General features: G+C 34.9%; 1 protein-coding gene across 4 annotated transcripts in view; it reads left to right on the top strand.

Annotated features, from left to right (window-relative positions):
* Window positions 1-17,862, top strand: part of LOC132391140 (F-BAR and double SH3 domains protein 2-like) — a 245,080-nt gene that overhangs the window by 142,403 nt on the left and 84,815 nt on the right. For all 4 annotated transcript variants that reach the window (XM_059963959.1, XM_059963958.1, XM_059963960.1 and 1 more), the window contains 2 exons: window positions 1,478-1,532; window positions 2,824-2,952. In XM_059963959.1, the coding sequence (XP_059819942.1) occupies window positions 1,478-1,532; window positions 2,824-2,952 (184 nt within the window). The remainder of the gene's footprint in view (window positions 1-1,477; window positions 1,533-2,823; window positions 2,953-17,862) is intronic.

The following is a 17,862-nucleotide window of genomic DNA, read 5'->3' as shown; positions in this document are numbered from 1 at the left end:
CTTTTGATTTTGTGGCCAAATGCTACATTAATTTTATTCTTTATTTGAATAGCTATTGTTTTTCTTTCCCACTTTGTAATGGACATATGTTATTTGCTTACCATCTGTCTGCTTAATTGTTTGAAATCTACAGTTAACTTAATTCTTCGAATTATTTTCGGTGCTTTTTATCATTTGTAAGTTGCCCCTAAGATGTGCTTGTGAGTTCACTATTATTTAACAAATTTAAATAATTAGATTTTTATTGCATAAGAATATTTCTAAATTCATCATTTTACCTCCCTTAATTTTGCTTTAATTTTTTATCATTTAACTGTTGCACAAAGTTCTGAAGATTCTGTTGCTTTAACAGTATATTAATTCCATTATATATTTTAGAATCGTAGCACTGTCGCACAGAATTATTCTGCTGAATTCTGCTCATCTCATGCCTTATGGCAATTCAAGGGATATTGCAGCTTGGAAAAGTTGGTGACTCTCTAGTAGATTGAAATGAGTTTGGTGTAGAAATTAAGGCTATAATGAAGTTCAAAGCCACTGCAAAGCAAGAACCACTCATTTACAAAGCAGCAGATCTTGTTGTCAGAACTTTGACAAGCTACCTGGGGAAGTGCATTGCAGCAGACAGGACCAGGGAGGTGATTGATACTGATCTGTGCAGCACCACTCACCTTTAAGTGTGATAGTCGCTTGTTGCTTATTGCTCAAGTGGCTGCTGCTAATATTAAAGTGTTTCTTCAAACCCAAGGGGCAAAAAGCATTTTGATGATTAGCAAGTGTGAAAGAAGTGAATAAGGAAGCTGAAAAAAAATTGATTCTGCAATTCAGTTTTAGCAGTGCCCTTGTGTATATATACCTCAAAGGAAATGTTTCAAAGAGAACATTAAAATCAGCCTGAAGAAATTCAAAATGACACCTAAAAACTGGGAAGACAATAGATACAGTTGGAGAAAATTTGTTCAAGAAGGAGCTGTGCTAAATGAGAGCAACCTCTGCTATGCCACAGAGAACCAGAGGCATCGTGTTGAACTACTAAAAGACCCCACCACTTACTCTTCCCACACTGCAGTAGAATAAGCCTCTACAATCACCTGAGAACCCACCAATAGGCAACCTCTTAGGAGAACATCATACTTGACTCATGTGATCGCACATCTACAATACCTTCTGTACATTTGGTCAACAATCCCAACATATTTTCTGTAAAGTTGAGCATTAAGTGATTTAAATAATGGTGTTAAATTGCCTTGCATTGTGGCCACAGATATACTGTAGTTATGGTGAATCCAATTCAGTTGTTTGTTTAAATCATTTAATTAATAAATATGGCAAGTAAATTATCTACACAAAACTACTTGAAATGGCCCTAATAATAACAATTCCTGCTTTTACATCAGTTCTTAAATGCAGAGTGCCATTTTAACAGAACAATCCTTTGATTCAAATATACTGCTAAATACAGGTTTTATTTTTTCAGGTCCAAGCTTAGTCTATTTCATTCAAGAATAAGTTTACAGAAAGCAAGTGTGAAGGTATGTTATGCAAGATTTTGAATGATTGTTTCTTGTTATTGATTATGAGCTTGTGGTTTTTGTACAATATTTCCACAGTGTGCTGCAAGTCTTAGTTGAGGTATGTAAATGATGGCTAGTACATTAATTGGATGCACTTAGCCTTTGAACATAGTTAGGTGAGGTCAAGACTTGGCTTTTAATTGTCATTTAAAAATGTCATTTGATTTTGTATAAAATTTTCAAACTTCTTTTGAAATAAGTTGGCTCTTCTGAGAAAGACAAAATATTGTCATTTTCAGTCTGAAGGCTTTAATTTTTTTGGACCTACAATTCCTAAAGCTAATTTTCTCTCTTTAAAGTTTAATTATGTTGCAGTCTCAGCATCCATGGGCTAGGGAAGAGAAATTCACCTGTTTCCTGATCCTAATCACTATCCAGTGACCACGGCTGGGAAGTACATGTGTGCCCAAAGCAAGCAAAAAGATCATGATCAATTGTGCTTCTTCCACCAACCATATGTTGACAACAGTTATGAAACTGAAGAATGAGCTCCATCAACTCAAATCTATGTTCACTGATGCAGAGTTGAGTAACGGATCAGATCTGACCTACATAACTCATTGCTTTCAGCGATGAAGAAAAAATAATTTTTCTTTAATCCAATCCATGTAATAAATTATTTCAAAAATTCCACCTTCCAACATAATTTTAAAATGTATCTTTGCATTTACCAAATTATCAGCTCCTAGTTTCAGGTCCAGTACAGAGGAGGAATACTTGTGATTGCAAAGAACATTGTAGATGATAGGGAGTCAGATAAAGCATATTATGGATGTTGAAATTTTGAGTGAAAACAAAATGTTGGAAGTAGTCAAGATATGGAAAGCAAAACAGAGGTAAACAGATCTTCATCAAAACTCCTTGGCCTTAAATGTTAGTGTTTTCATTATCTCTGGATACACTATACAGCATTTAATTTGCAAATCTTTTATACCATCTCAATGTGAACAAAGGCAAACATTACATGAGGGACAAGTCAACTTGTAACATTGATCTTCAGTTTCACTGGGAAGGGCATTGTAAGGTTAAACCTATTTAAATAGTGCAAGAAATGAAGCGTAACGATGGGAAAGCTAAATGAGGGAATATTTTTAAAGATGGACTGATATTAACCCATAATGGGGCCATTTTATTGATATAACCTTGCAATTCACTACAAGGTGAAACATAAGGTCTCTTAGGAAGAAAATTGTAAAATTTTCCCAAGTCTATTTGGCATCCAGTATTTCATACTTCGTTTGAATTTTAGTTGAAAGCAAGACGCAGTGAATGCAACATAAAAGCTAACCATGCTCGAAATGACTACCTTCTTACACTGGCAGCTGCAAATGCACATCAAGATCGTTATTATCAAATAGATCTGGTAAACATGATGACGGTAAGCAAATTTTTCTCTGCTTATGTAGTACATTTCAGAAATCAGCCCAGTACACTTAAGTAGCCAAGTCAAATGATTTTCAGATTTATTCTTTTTGTTCCTGACAGTTTTTTAACAAGTCATGTTGTATGTTGTTTGCTCTATTGTGATATATATTAGAATGATTGTATCAGAGTCTTGATACTTAAAACTCAGAAGACTGTCACCAGCCAATGAAAAGGCCTTGCAGAATATCAAAGAATTCATAACTATTATTTTCAAATCAAATCTTTAAAAGATTTCTTTGGTCATTTCTAAAGAAATAATTTGAGAAACAAAGCAACATTTTTCATTTTATTTGTTTTAAAATATTCTCAGAAAGAGGACTAGTTCTTCATCTTCACCAAGCCAATCATCATAGTAATTTTTTTTCCCAAAGCGTTTCAGTTTTAGAGGCAAACTACTTATAGAAGTTCATTTTCATTTTTAAAATATTTTTATTAATACATAATCTTCTACAACTATAAAATAATACAGAATTTCAACAAATTAATATGTATACAATTAATAGAGCTGAAAAAATCTAATCATAATATACAAAAATAAAAATAAAAATTTTATATAGAAAAAAGAAGGGGGGGAACCCATCTAACTGAGGAAAAAAATCCATTAACTACAAAAAAAAACATTAGGAATCAACCCCTGGAAGCAATATGTTTAACCATCATCTAGATATATTTAAAAAATTCATCAATGGCCAATTCACATTTGTTTAAAAAGATAATAAAATTGGAAGGAATACTTACAGAAGTTCACTGGTTGTTGTCCTTCCTGTCAACTAAAGTGGATGATGAATGATTATACGTCTGTATGTAGTATCTGATTTTGGTGATTGGCTCACATTTTATGACGTTAAACTGCAAAGAAATTAGTTCTTTCTGTTTATCTTCCTAGCACAAGTATTTTGTTAGCTCTGAATAAAATTGGTGTGTTTTTTTTAAATTATCCTACCCCACATTCCTATTACTTTCCTCCATGACCTACTATTCATTAAGGTAGCTTACTGTCGCCAATTAGTGTAGCAAGATAAATTATGTTAACTTTGTAATTAATACTTGATATAATGATAATTTAGTTAACCATAATAAAACTATTTGGTCATTTGGTGGTTACTAACTCTATTTTTCTTCTTGTTAGATTGTTTTGTGGTTACATATTGCAAATATTAGTGATTAATCCCCATTCTCCTGGTATAACAAACTCATTAACACAACCACATTTTTTAAATGTTTTTGCACTACTATTCTTAATTTAACTATTTAATAGACACATATGTACTTAGAATAATTTTTTTGCTATATCATGCATTGCATTGTACTGCTGCCGCTAACAGATTTCACAACGTATGCCAGTGATTTTAAATGTGATTCTGATTCTTAATAAGCTCCTGTCTCCCTGCTCCTCTTTCTGTACAGTAGTCTGCCTGTTAATGTGAAATAACTCTTCATTTTTTAAAATGCAGCAAATCCTTTCACGGACTTAAAAGCCCAATAGGTTGCAATATAATTAACCAAATTGAAGTTAATCCTTGTTATTTATATTTAATGCCCTCTGTGGCATGCTAACAATTCTTTTTGAGACTGGGATACTATTGATTCCATTTAATAAAATTGCTAGGAAAAAGAGAGTTTGCGACATTAGACTTTAAAATGTATTTCTGTGATGTTGTGTATTTGTGGTCTTGAGAAATATCTTAGCAGTAGTTAAGCTAAGATATCACTAGAAAATTGTTATGGTTCTATAATGCTTTCTATACAGTATGTAATACAGTACTTATTAAGTTGAAAGATCCAACTTTGCTCATCACCACTTTCTTTTTATAAACTGCTGTCGGATATTGGAGATAATTGATTTATGTCGCAATACATTGCCCTTTGTTCTGCACATCCGTGAACATTGTTAATAATTACAGTTGGGTGCAATACTTTATACTGAGCAGTCATTAAGAAGGAGGCAAGGTAAAATCTCGCATGTCATGTGGTAACTTTCTTGAAGGCTTATGTATTTCTGAAACTAATCCCCATGAACACTTTTTGGTAATTGTGTATTTTAAGTTAACCAGTATTTCACAGTTGAAAGGGCATTGTGTTATGTAGGGATTGCTGTATGTCAGGTTATCATTTTGATCTGCACTGGTAAAACAACAGTAGAAATGGTTCTGGTGCCTGATCAAGGTCTTGTTCATTCACTGATAGAAGAATCTGAGAACACCACTTTAGGTTTAATTCTTTAAGTTATTATGTGCAAATGTTTACCTAACTGCTGACACAATGGTCAGTTTTGGTCTCCAAATTTGAGGAAGGACATTCTTGCTATTGAGGGAGTGCAGCGTAGGTTCACAAGGTTAATTCCCGGAATGGCGGGACTGTCATATGTTGAAAGATTGGAGCGACTGGGCTTGTATACACTGGAATTTAGAAGGATGAGAGGGGATCTGATTGAAACATAAGATTATTAAGGGATTGGACACACTGGAGGCAGGAAGCATGTTCTCGCTGATGGGTGAGTCCAGAACTAGAGGCCACTGTTTAAGAATAAGGGGTAGGCCATTTAGAACAGAGATGTGGGAAAACTTTTTCACCCAGAGAGTGGTGGATATGTGGAATGCTCAGCCCCAGAAGGCAGTGGAGCCGAAGTCTCTGGATGCATTCAAGAGAGAGTTAGATAGAGCTCTTAAAGATAGCGGGGTCAAGAGATATGGGGAGAGGACAGGAACAGGGTACTGATTGTGTATGATCAGCCATGATCACATTGGATGGCGGGGCTGGCTAGAAGGGCTGAATGGCCTACTCCTGCACCTACTGTCTATTGTCTATTATCCTACTTTTCTTCCTCTTACCTCAGTTCTAAAGTAATTTGTAAGTTGAGTTTCGTAGCAAATGGATCTGAAAGAAAAATGTATATTTCTAAAGAGACCCAGCTTTGTTTGTATATCTGAAACTATTAAAGTGTAGACTTAGGCTTGCTGTGCTATTAATAATCTAAAACTTCAAACTTCTAAAATGAAGGTCTGCCTATTAGCAGATTGAGAAAAATACTTAAATAATTTGATTTTTTCCTAATAATTGAATTAAATTGACTATTATTTACATCCTTCACATACATGAGGGGTAAAAATATTTATGTTACATCTCTGTCTAAATGTGCAATGTGCAACTTATAGCAATTTGTAATAAATAGTATGTACAGCAGGACAGTCAATTAACATAGAAATAAAATTGTATCAGCATGAATTAATCAATCTGATAGCCTGGTGGAAGAAGCTGTCCTGGGGTCTGTTGGTCCTGGCTTTTATGCTACAGTACAGGTAGTCCCCGAGTCACGAACGTCCGACTTATGGACAACTTGTACTTACGAACCAAGGAAGGAGAACGCCATCTGCCATTTTAAGTCGGATCGCGACGCTGTCCGCCATTTTAAGTCGTTGCCATTGACACTGTTGAGTGCTTAATTTTGTATTTAGCTTAAATTTTTCTTAGTAAGATTCACCCTGACCCACCACCCCCCCCACCCCCCTAACGTTCAGGTCGGCTGGTGGCGCAGTGAGATCAGCGCCGGGCTGGAGAACGGAGTTTCCCAAGTTCGATCCAGCGATAGACCGTTCCCGTGCCGGGATGATGTCGATCCAGAGACTCCCGTACCATCTGTGCTGGGTTGATGTCAAGCTTGCAACTCAACCTCGTAAAAAAAAAACAGCCACCTCCAGTTTAAATTCCCAAGCAGAATATTGTGGATGATCAAATACCCAAACCCAGCACAGCCCCCACTTGTCCCATTTAGCCTGTCTCAATGCGGTGATCCTTAGGACCCAGTGGACCTCAGGAGCCAGCAAAGCTCAGGACCTGCCGCCAGCAGTGTTTCTGTTCCATTGATGGGAAGCAATCGCGATTGAAAATAAAGTGGAAATAATAAAGTGTTCACAAAGAGGAGAAATGTCATCGGTCATTGGAAAAGTGTTAGGCTACAGTCAGTCAACGATCGGAACAATTTTAAAGGATAACGGATAAAGTGAGAATAATGGAGCATTTGAAAGGCACCACCCCGATGAAAGCTACAATTATTACTAAGCAACACAGTGGTTTAATTATTGGAATACATATGTTTCTTAAGTGTTTTATATGCATAGAAAGGTAAAATATATACTAAATACTAAGACAAACGTTTGACTAACTGACACTAAATAATACTGGATGTACTTTTTCCGACTTCTGTACAAATCCGACTTAAAGAGTGACTCAGGAACGGAACTCGTACGTAACCCGGGGACTGCCTGTACCATTTCCCGGATGATAGCAGCTGGAACAGTTTGTGGTTGGGGGTCACTTAGGTCCCCAATGATCCCTTTTTACACACCTGTCTTCGTAAATGTCCTGAATAGTGGGAAGTTCATATCTGCAGATGTGCTGGGCTGTCCGCACCATCCTCTGCAAAGTCTTGTGATTGAGGGAAATACAGTTCCCATACCAGGCAGTGATGCAGCCTGTCAGGATGCTCTTAATTGCCCCCGTAGAAAGTTCTTAAGATTTGGGTGTTCATACCAAACTACTTCAGTCATCTGAGGTGAAAGAGACACTGTTGTACCTTTTTCACCACACAGTCAGTATGTACATACCATGTAAGATCCTTAGTGATATGTATCTTGGGGGGTGGAGTTTCAAGATGGCGACATAAGCATCTGCCTTTTAGGCGCTCTTTATTTTTTCAACTATAATCACCCTTTAATTAGATCTTTTCGAACTTAATCATATGAGTTGCTACCTTTGATTGACCCTTTTTTCCTAAAATAATATTTGATCTAATCTTGTCAAACCTAAAATGGCTACAAGTAAGAAATCGGCTAAGGATCCTGTATCCATCGACGCAATTTCTGGTCTTTTGGACATTAAACTGGATGCTAAACTTGCGGGTCTGGAAGGCAGACTAGAAGGTAAATTGGACAGTAAACTGTCAAGTTTGGAAAAGAGGATTACTACGAAAATATCCGATCTTGAAGGAGTTGTTAAATCGCTTGAAATTAAGTTTCAGTCGCAGGCGTTAGAGGTTCAGCAGCATGGAAATAAGATCACGACTCTTGAACAATCAATTTGTGAAAAAGCACGTACAATTGAAGTGTTGGAGAAGAAGATAGAGTCGACTGCTAAAACTTTAGATCAGTATAAGTTTAAAATTACTGATCTTGAAAATCGTTCTCGCAGACAGAATTTGCGCATCATCGGAATTCCCGAAAAAGTTGAGTCCGGTGATTTAACTGAATTTTTCTCTAAATTACTGTGGGAAATTTTCGGTGGTGAAGGTTTGAAAAATGAACCTGTTATCGACCGCGCTCATAGAGTTGCGAGGTTTTCGTCTGTGTCTGATAAACCACGAGCGGTGATTGTTCGCCTTCATTATCCTCGTGAGAAAGAGCTTCTAATTCGATTAGCTCGTAAAAAAGGTATGATCTGCTACAAAAACTACTCATTTCGAATTGTTGAGGATTATTCGTATGAAGTAATGAAAGCCAGGATCGCTTTTAAACCAGTGATGGCAGAGATTCATTCGATTGGATTTAAACAAGCTTTAATGTATCCAGCGAAGCTTAGAATTGTGCTGCACGACAACAGTCTACGATTTTTTAACACTCCGGAAGAAGCGAAGAAATTTGTTGAAGAATATCGATCCTCTAGTGCAACTTGAACTATGAGTTACATTGAAGATTTTTTTTTTGGAGAGAGGATGCCATTTCATTTTAAGTTTTAACCCTGGAAGTTGGGTTATAACTTTTTATTTTGAACTATGGGTCTGGGTTTTTTTTTTACTACTATTATCATTGCTTATAGATGCTGTTTTAATTTTTATAATATCCTTTTTTATACACGTTTGTATTTTGTAATAATGAATTATTTTTTCAAAATGTCGTTTCTTCTTCCCATAAGTCTTTACTTTTTATAAGCGTTTATTTGCTTGCCTGTATTTAGAAATGGAACAAAGGTTTTGAATTCTTTTTTTTTTAGTCTTTTTTTTATATATGTTGTAGTGTCTATTAAATCTTTTTTTTAAAAAAAAATTCTATTTTGATAACTTTTTTTTACTAAATTTTCTTATTAGATTGCTGAATTTATATTCATATTTTGTAATATGGCTTTCTCAAAATGTCGTTTCTTCTTCCCATAAGTCTTGGCTTGTGAAACGTCATCTTTGTATCTGAATATGGAATTTCTTTTTTAAAGGTGTATTACATTTTTAAACTTTAATGTTCATTTTATTTTATTAATGATTTTTCTGGTTTTACTATTTTAGTTTTTTTTTTGACTTGACTGATGTGTGTGTGTATGTGTATGTATATATATATATATGTATGTATATATATATTTTTTTTTGCAACTCTATATTTTAATTAGGGTGTTATATAGTTTTTTCTTAAAAAAAATTTTCTTATGGAGCTGCCATCTTGAAATGGGGATAATATTAGTATTAGTTTATGCGCCTGCCGCTTGGCTTTCTTTCAAAGGGTGGGGGGAGGGGGGAGGGATCTTTTTTCACGCTTTTGCTTTTTATTTTTTTGCTTTTAGTTTATGGGCTGACTTTAAATTATTAATATTGTTGAGGTGTCAGGATCTCCGGTTGCTCCTGAATCAATTTTCCTTCTTCCTAAATTGTGGGTTATGTGTCTTTTTAACCTTTTATGATACACACAATTAATATTGGTATGATGGATAAATCTATTAACTTTATCTCGTGGAATACTAATGGTTTAAACCATCCGATTAAACGTAAAAAAATATTTAAAGTATTCCATAGATTGAACGCTAATATTATTTTTGCACAGGAGACCCATATTAGGAGGGAGGATAATCAACGTTTTTTTAGGTTCTGGAAAGGTCAACAATTTCATTCAAATTGTACCGCTAAAATTAGGGGTGTGTCTATTTTTATAGACCCCTCAATTTCGTTTACACATTATGAAATTATTTCTGATCCACAGGGTAGATTTTTGTTGATAACTGGTTCACTTTTTAATCGGAAAGTTGTTTTAGTTAATATTTATGCTCCAAACTTTGATTGTCCTGAATTTTTTAAACGTTTATTTACTTCTCTTCCTAACTTGAATGAATATATGTTGATAATGGGTGGAGACTTTAATTGTTGTTTGAATCCTTCGATGGATAGATCTAAACCTATTCGAACTCTTCCGAATAGATCAGCTTTACTTATTAATTCTTTTATGGTTGATTCTGGAATTACTGAAATATGGCGGTTTTTGAACCCTAAAGATAAAGAATTTTCTTTTTTTTCACATGTATATCATAGTTATTCTAGAATTGATTATTTCCTTATTGATCATCGTTTATTAACAGATGTTATTGATTGTAAATACGATTCTATTGCTATTTCGGATCATGCGCCTTTGAAGTTATCTATCAAGATTCCGGACTTTTCTATCAATACTAGATCTTGGAGACTTAATGCTACTTTGCTTCAAGATCCAGAATTTATTACCTTCATAAAACAACAAATTGACTTATTTTTTTCAACAAACTATAATGAAGAGATTGATAAAGGAATACTTTGGGACTCTTTCAAGGCTTTTATTCGTGGACAAATTATTTCATATTCTGCTGGTAAAAGAAAACAAAGATATTCAGATATAGCTTTATTGGTGGATAAAATTAAAGAAATTGATAAGATTTATTCCGTTACTCCTACCAAAGAACTTTATAAGAAGAGAGTTGAGCTTCAAATGGAACATAGTTTATTATTATCTTCTTCAATTGAGAATCAATTAATTAAGACTAGGGCTCAATTTTATATTCATAGTGATCGAACTGGTAAATTGTTAGCTAATCAATTAAAAGCTATTTCGACTAAGCGACAAATTATTAAAATTCGTAAACAAGACGGTAATTTAACTACTGATTATAAAGAAATCAATAACACTTTTCAAGATTTTTATAAATCTTTATATCAATCAGAATTTGACGGTGACCGGTTTACGATGGATAATTTTTTTAATAACTTGAATATTTCTAAACTGATAGATGAAGATTGTAGCTTGCTTGATGCTCCTATTTCTATGGATGAAATAAGAGAGGCTATCTCATCAATGAATTCAGGGAAAGCTCCTGGTCCTGATGGTTTTATTGTAGAATTTTTTAAAACTTTTTCTTTATTGCTTTCTCCTTGGTTATGTGAAATCTTTAATGATGCGTTTGTTAAGAAGAGACTACCTCAATCGTTTTATGAAGCTACTATCTCTCTAATTCTTAAAAAAGATAAAGATCCTACTTTATGTGCATCTTATCGCCCTATATCATTATTAAATGTAGACTCTAAGATTCTTACAAAAATTTTAGCCATTAGATTAGAAAAGGTATTACCACAGATTATTTCAGAAGATCAAACTGGTTTTATTAGGAATCGGTATTCCTTTTTTAATATTAGAAAATTGATTAACATAATTTATACTTCATCACCTACAACCCCAGAATGTGTTATCTCGTTAGATGCTGAAAAAGCCTTTGATAGAGTTGAATGGACATATTTATTTAATGCATTGAGAAACTTTAATTTTAGTCCTAATTTTATATCATGGATTAAATTAATATATTATAAACCTGTTGCTTCTGTTCTTACAAATAATTATAGATCCTCTTTTTTTCAATTATCTCGTGGTACGAGACAAGGTTGTCCTTTAAGTCCTTTATTATTTAATATTGCATTAGAACCTTTAGCTATTGCTATTCGTGAGTCTCCTAATATTTTTGGTATTACCCGTAATGAGAAGTTATACAAATTATCGCTTTATGCTGATGATTTGTTGTTATATATTTCTAATCCTAGTAGGTCTATTCCTGCTATTTTATCCTTGTTGGCTCAATTTGGTAGCTTTTCTGGTTATAAGCTAAACTTAGATAAGAGTGAGTTATTCCCTTTAAACGCGCAAACCTTATTGAGTGATAGGATGCCATTTAAAGTTGTTACTGATAACTTTATTTATTTAGGTATAAAAATCACTAAGAAATATAAAGATTTATTTGGACTGAATTTTTTACCTATGCTTTATCAAATTCAACAACTTACTACAAGATGGTCTCCCTTATTTTTATCATTAGTTGGTCGGATTAATGCCATTAAAATGATGATTTTACCGAAATTTTTATATTTATTCCAAGCTTTACCAATTTTTATTCCTAAATCTTTTTTTGATAATATTGATTCAAAAATTTCCTCATTTGTGTGGCATAATAAAAATCCTAGGTTAAGCAAAAGGCAATTACAAAAGTCTAAAAAAGATGGTGGTCTAGCTTTACCTAACTTTAGATTTTATTATTGGGCGAATAATATTCGTAACCTAATGTACTGGAAACTAGATTTGGATTCACCTGTGTGCCCACAGTGGGTAAATTTGGAATGTAGTGAGGTTAAGGGATATTCTATATTTTCCGTTCTTGGTTCTTTTCTTCCTATTGATTTAGCCAAATTCAATATACAGATATCTAACCCTGTTGTTAAACATACACTACGAATTTGGTTTCAATTTCGCAAATTCTTTAATCTGAAAAACTTTGTTCTGGACAGCCCTATTTTACGTAATTTTTTTTTCAAACCTTCACTGACAGATCAAGCTTTTAGTATATGGAAAAGGAAAGGTATAAAATGTTTTCGTGATCTTTTTTTTGAATGTACTTTGATGTCTTTTGATCAACTTTCCAACAAATTTGAATTACCTAAATCTAATTTTTTTAGATACTTACAAATTAGAAATTTCTTACATAAAATTCTTCCATCTTTTCCTAATTCAACTGCATCGGATTTTTCAGATTTGATTTTTACTTTTAATCCTTGTCAGAAGGGATTAGTAGCTTTTATTTATAACATGATTATGAAGATACAGCCAGAAATATCGGATAGAATTAGACAAGAATGGGAAAAAGAACTTCGATGTAATATATCAACAGATAAATGGGAAAAAATTTTACAAATGGTTAATTCCTCTTCTATTTGTGCTAAACATGCTTTAATACAATTTAAAATTGTACATAGAGCTTATATGTCTAAAGATAAGCTTGCCCGATTTTACTCGCATATCAATCCTCAATGTGACAGATGTCACTTAGAAGTGGCTTCATTGACTCACATGTTTTGGACATGTCCCACTTTACATAACTATTGGAAGGACATTTTTGATGTCATTTCCTCAGTATGGAATATCGATTTACAACCCCATTTTATTACTGCAATTTTCGGTATACCAAATGAAGATGGCAATCAGCTTTCCCCTTCAATCAGACGAATGATTGCCTTTGTAACATTAATTGCCAGAAGGTCTATATTACAAAATTGGAAAGAAGTAAATCCTCCTACTACATTTCAGTGGTTCTCCCAAACTATTTCTTATCTGAGTTTGGAAAAAATTAGAAGCACTATCTTTGATTCTTCAATTAAATTTGAAGAAACCTGGGGACCATTTATTCGACACTTTCATATGAATTAATTTGGCCTATTTCAGATCCTTTTCTCTACTTATCCTTGTTCAGGTATGGAGTTCCGGAGTTCTTTTCTTGACACCTTCATATATTTATAAAGTGCTATTATTGCCCATGTTAGTTTAGTTTAGTATTTTTTTCAATATATATTTTTTCTCATATATAATTTCAATTTTTTTTTCTTTTTTGATGATTATTTTTGTTTTTTTTCATATATATTTATATAGACTTGATTGATTTATGTACCTTTTGTTGATTGATGTTTAATAGGATATTATTATCCTATTACTAATGTAATCTCAAGTTTATTGAATTTGTAATCTATTCATTATTATGTGTTGTTTTTTTTATATATGAAATTTAATAAAAAGATTGAAAAAGAAAGAAAAGAAAGATATGTATCTTAAGGAACTTAAGCTGTTCACCTTCTCAATCCCAGATCTATCAATGTCAATAGGAGTTAGCCTGTCTCCATTCCTCCCGTAGTCCACAACCAGCTTCTTTGTTTTTACAACATTGAGGGAAAGGTTGTTTTCTTGATGCCACTGTGTCAGGTTGATGACTTTTCTGTAAGCTGCCTTGTTATTATTTGAAATTTAGCCGATCAATGTAGTTGTTATGAATGTATCACAGCTCTGAGGGGCCGAAGGGGCGGGAGCAGCCCCCTCCTTCCGGAGAATCGTAAGAGCACTATTAATTCGGGTCTCGGACCCAGGCAAATGAGAGGCAATGTAATGGTTTTGCCCGGGCTCTCAGAGACACCTGCGCTAAGTGCATGACCCTGCTACGTGACAGCTACCACAGATATGGACACCCTCGGGCAATGTGGGGGTGGGGATTGGATCACCCTACTTTGATGGACATCTACAACTCTGCAAGTCAAGATAAAAGGGGACTGCAGAGCGCAGTGCCCCAGAGAGACACACCAGAAGGACTCGATCGCTCAACGCTCCCGTGATAGCTGGAAGCCAGTCAAAAGCCACGTGCGCTCCGTAACTTCTCTGCCTGGGGAGCGGGTGGCTGATAATACCGAGAAGGACTTCGAACTAATAACAGGGAAACAACGCTCCCCTGATTCAACGGTGTTGCTTCGTCAAAGACCCGGACAAGTTTTTCCCGTTTCTCCTCACTCTTTCTGAAAAACGTGAAACCCAGCGATTCCCCAAAAAGACTGAAGCCTGCAGACTTCTGAGTGACTTTTATATTTCCAACGGGCAATATATTATCCCCTAGACAACAGTCGAGATTATTTTCTTAATGATGATTATTGCTATACCCGCACTTTAGATTGAGTTTTGCCGATGTATATGTTCTGAATGTTTGTATTAACCTTACTTTTGTGCCCCCCTTTATGAATAAAACGTTTGAAAATAGTGCCATCAGACTCCAACGGACCTCTCTATCTTTGCTGGTGAGTTATCCAGTTACGGGATACGTAACAGTAGTATTGTCAGCAAATTTAATTAGCAGATTGGAGCTGTGTGTGGTGAGACAGCCATGGGTATGCAGAGAGTAAAGGAGGGGGCTTAGGACACAGCACTGAGGGGCACCTGTGTTGTGGGTCAGAGGTGAGGGAGCCCACTCTTGCCACCTGCTGGCAATCGGACAGGAAGTCCAGGATCCAGTTGCACAAGACAGGGTGAAGGCTGAGGTCTCTTGAGTTTTTTGACAAGCCTGGAGGGAATTATGGTGTTGAATGCGGAACTGTAGCCTAAGATTCTCATGTAAGCATCCTTCTCCAGATGTGTAAGGACAGTTTGTAGAGCTGTGGCTATTGCATCATCTGTCATTTGGTTGTGTCGGTAGGCAAATTGTAAGGGGTCCAGTGTGGGTGGTAGCATGCTGCAGATGTAGTCCTTGACCAGCTTATTATTTGCTTATTATTGAGGTGAGTGTGACAGGACGCCAGTCGTTCAGACATGTTACCTTCAGCCATGAAGTTCTACAAAACAAAACTTTTAAGAGTTTTTGACCATAAGTTGAAGAAACAGTCTAATTTCTAATTATAAGTTGAAGACATACTGGATATCAGTATGCAACTTTGGGCATCCAGCTTTGAAAAATATATTAAATTCATTATATTCAAAAAGCAGGGAATATGTGTACTACAGAAGAATAAATAGGTGAAATTGAATATTTCAAAATAGATTGTATATGCTCTAGAAGAAACATTGTTTTAATGCCTTCTTGTCCTGTGAATTATGTCCTTCAACAAACTGAATTAGTGGCACAAATTTTATTGAATAGATAAATGCTAAATATTAGAAATTAATGCATTTAAAAAGATAAATGGCTGTAGTGTAATTTTTTAATATATTTTCCTTTCATTATTTTTAATGTGGTATGCCAAAATATTCATAGTGGACAGGCAAAAAAAAGTATTACTAAATATTCTAAAATCTGCGAAAATCTGTTGGCCAACTTTTTTTCTTTATCATAAAAATCTAAACATTATTCATTTCTTCTTAATTCTCAGTGATAGATACTTTGAAGTATTATATTATCATGATATGCTGATGGTTAACATACATCATAGTTTATTAAATAGCTAGCTTTAAAATTGTTTGTCCTCCCAACCTAAATCAGTGGCTCCTAAAGTGGGTGATATCACCCCATAAGGGCAGTGGGGGTTTATAAAGGGGCAATAAAGATGGGGTGGGTGGTGGGCCACTTGGTACCAAGAGGGACAGCGGGGGGATTACAGGCTTAATCTAAGAAATGAATTACTTATAAGCATTTGATCCTGTGTCTTATAATCACCTCATCCCTTGCTAATATTCTGTTCTCTTAGACTTTGCTTTTCAACAATAATAACATGCTTCGAGCAGTGTGACACTTCAGTATTTGGTGTATCATGAAAAATTGGGAATGAAGAAATTGTGTTATTTCCAGATCCATCCCGTGCATTATTGCTGTTCACTAGTTTAGTATAGCATTAGCTAGTACAATTCTCATATTCTATTCGCACAGTGATGCAAGTCCTGTGAATTAGGGTATGCCTTGCATTGAGGTTAAGTTCAGAATCTGCCCTTTTGAATCGTCTTGACCACATTTCTCTAGCCCACAGCCCAACCAAGATAACGCTGCCCCGCATTGTGTACCTTCAGGCAGAGTGTCAGGTTTTACCTGAGCTATGCTGATGTCATAGCATTCCCCTTTATTAATCACAGTGCTTGAAGTTGAATTTAAACAATAGGTGATTGATCGTGGTTGTTAATCCAAATGAAAATGGCAGAAGCAGACCAAATAAAAATGATATGTAGGCAGTATAGTGTGGAGTGTCTGAAATGTGGATTTATACCAGTACCTAGCAGCCAATGTGTCCATTGTGTTAAAAAGTTTTTTCAAATGAGGCAATGAAACCATCCAGGCTACTTGAATATTTGAAGAGCATACACTCCAATAAAGCAAACAAGAATTTAACTTCCTTTTAGTCACTTTGTGAAACTTGCAAAAATGGAAAAACTTCAGAACATGTTTGCCAGTACTTCAGAACAAAATAATGATGGCTTGCATGCTTCATAAAACATTTCATTGTTTATTGCTACCATTGGAGAAGAACTGATTCTGCCAGCAATAAGAGAGGTTCTGAATGTGGTTTTGCGTAAGTCACCAGACCAAATAATTAAAGCAGTTCCTCTCTGTGTCAACCCTGTTCAAAGACGGAGAATGTGGAAGGCAACATTGTGCAATGTACTCAGGACAACAAAATTTGCTCTGCAGTTGGATGAGGCGATTTTTCCAGGCAATGAATCTTTGCTTCTTGGTTATATTTGCTTCATAAAAGGTGGAAGTGTGATTCAAGAGTCATTATTTCAAGGGGGCTAGAAACATTAGGAGTCAATGTTTCACGTTGTTAACAATTTTTCAAAGAGAAGGATGTTCTGCTCACCAACATTCTTGCTTGTGCAACAGATGGAACGCAATCAATGGCAGGGCACTGCCGAGGGGTTATTACTTTCTTGACAAAAAAAGTTGTACCCAGTATATTTACTATTGACTGTGTAATTCACAGATAACCACGTTGCAAAAAAACTTAAATAATTGGCTGCACAAACGATTAATTACTGTTATCACTACAATAACTAAAATTCAAGTCCCATGCTCTGTTTGCAACTATTTTGAGAGCTTTGTATTGAGAACGATGAACAGTTTGAATGCTTGCTGTTACACACAGAAGTCAGATGGCTTTCAAAAGGAAACTGCCTGAAACTCTTTTATGCACTTTTTGAAACTGTGATAAAATTCTTTGAAGACTCGAATGCTTCATTCAGTAATCACCTCAGGAATATTAGACATGACATTGCTTGTATGTTGAGTTCTTCAGAAAGTTTAATGAAATCAGTCTTCAATTGCAAGTAAGTTATGTGAATCTTATCAAAATCAAATCAATCATCTCCACATT

Source organism: Hypanus sabinus, chromosome 3 (assembly GCF_030144855.1).
Source record: "Hypanus sabinus isolate sHypSab1 chromosome 3, sHypSab1.hap1, whole genome shotgun sequence".
In the NCBI taxonomy this organism is placed as follows: domain Eukaryota; kingdom Metazoa; phylum Chordata; class Chondrichthyes; order Myliobatiformes; family Dasyatidae; genus Hypanus; species Hypanus sabinus.
Note: the sequence above shows the minus strand (reverse complement) of the source record. Positions and strands in the feature narration are given on the sequence as shown.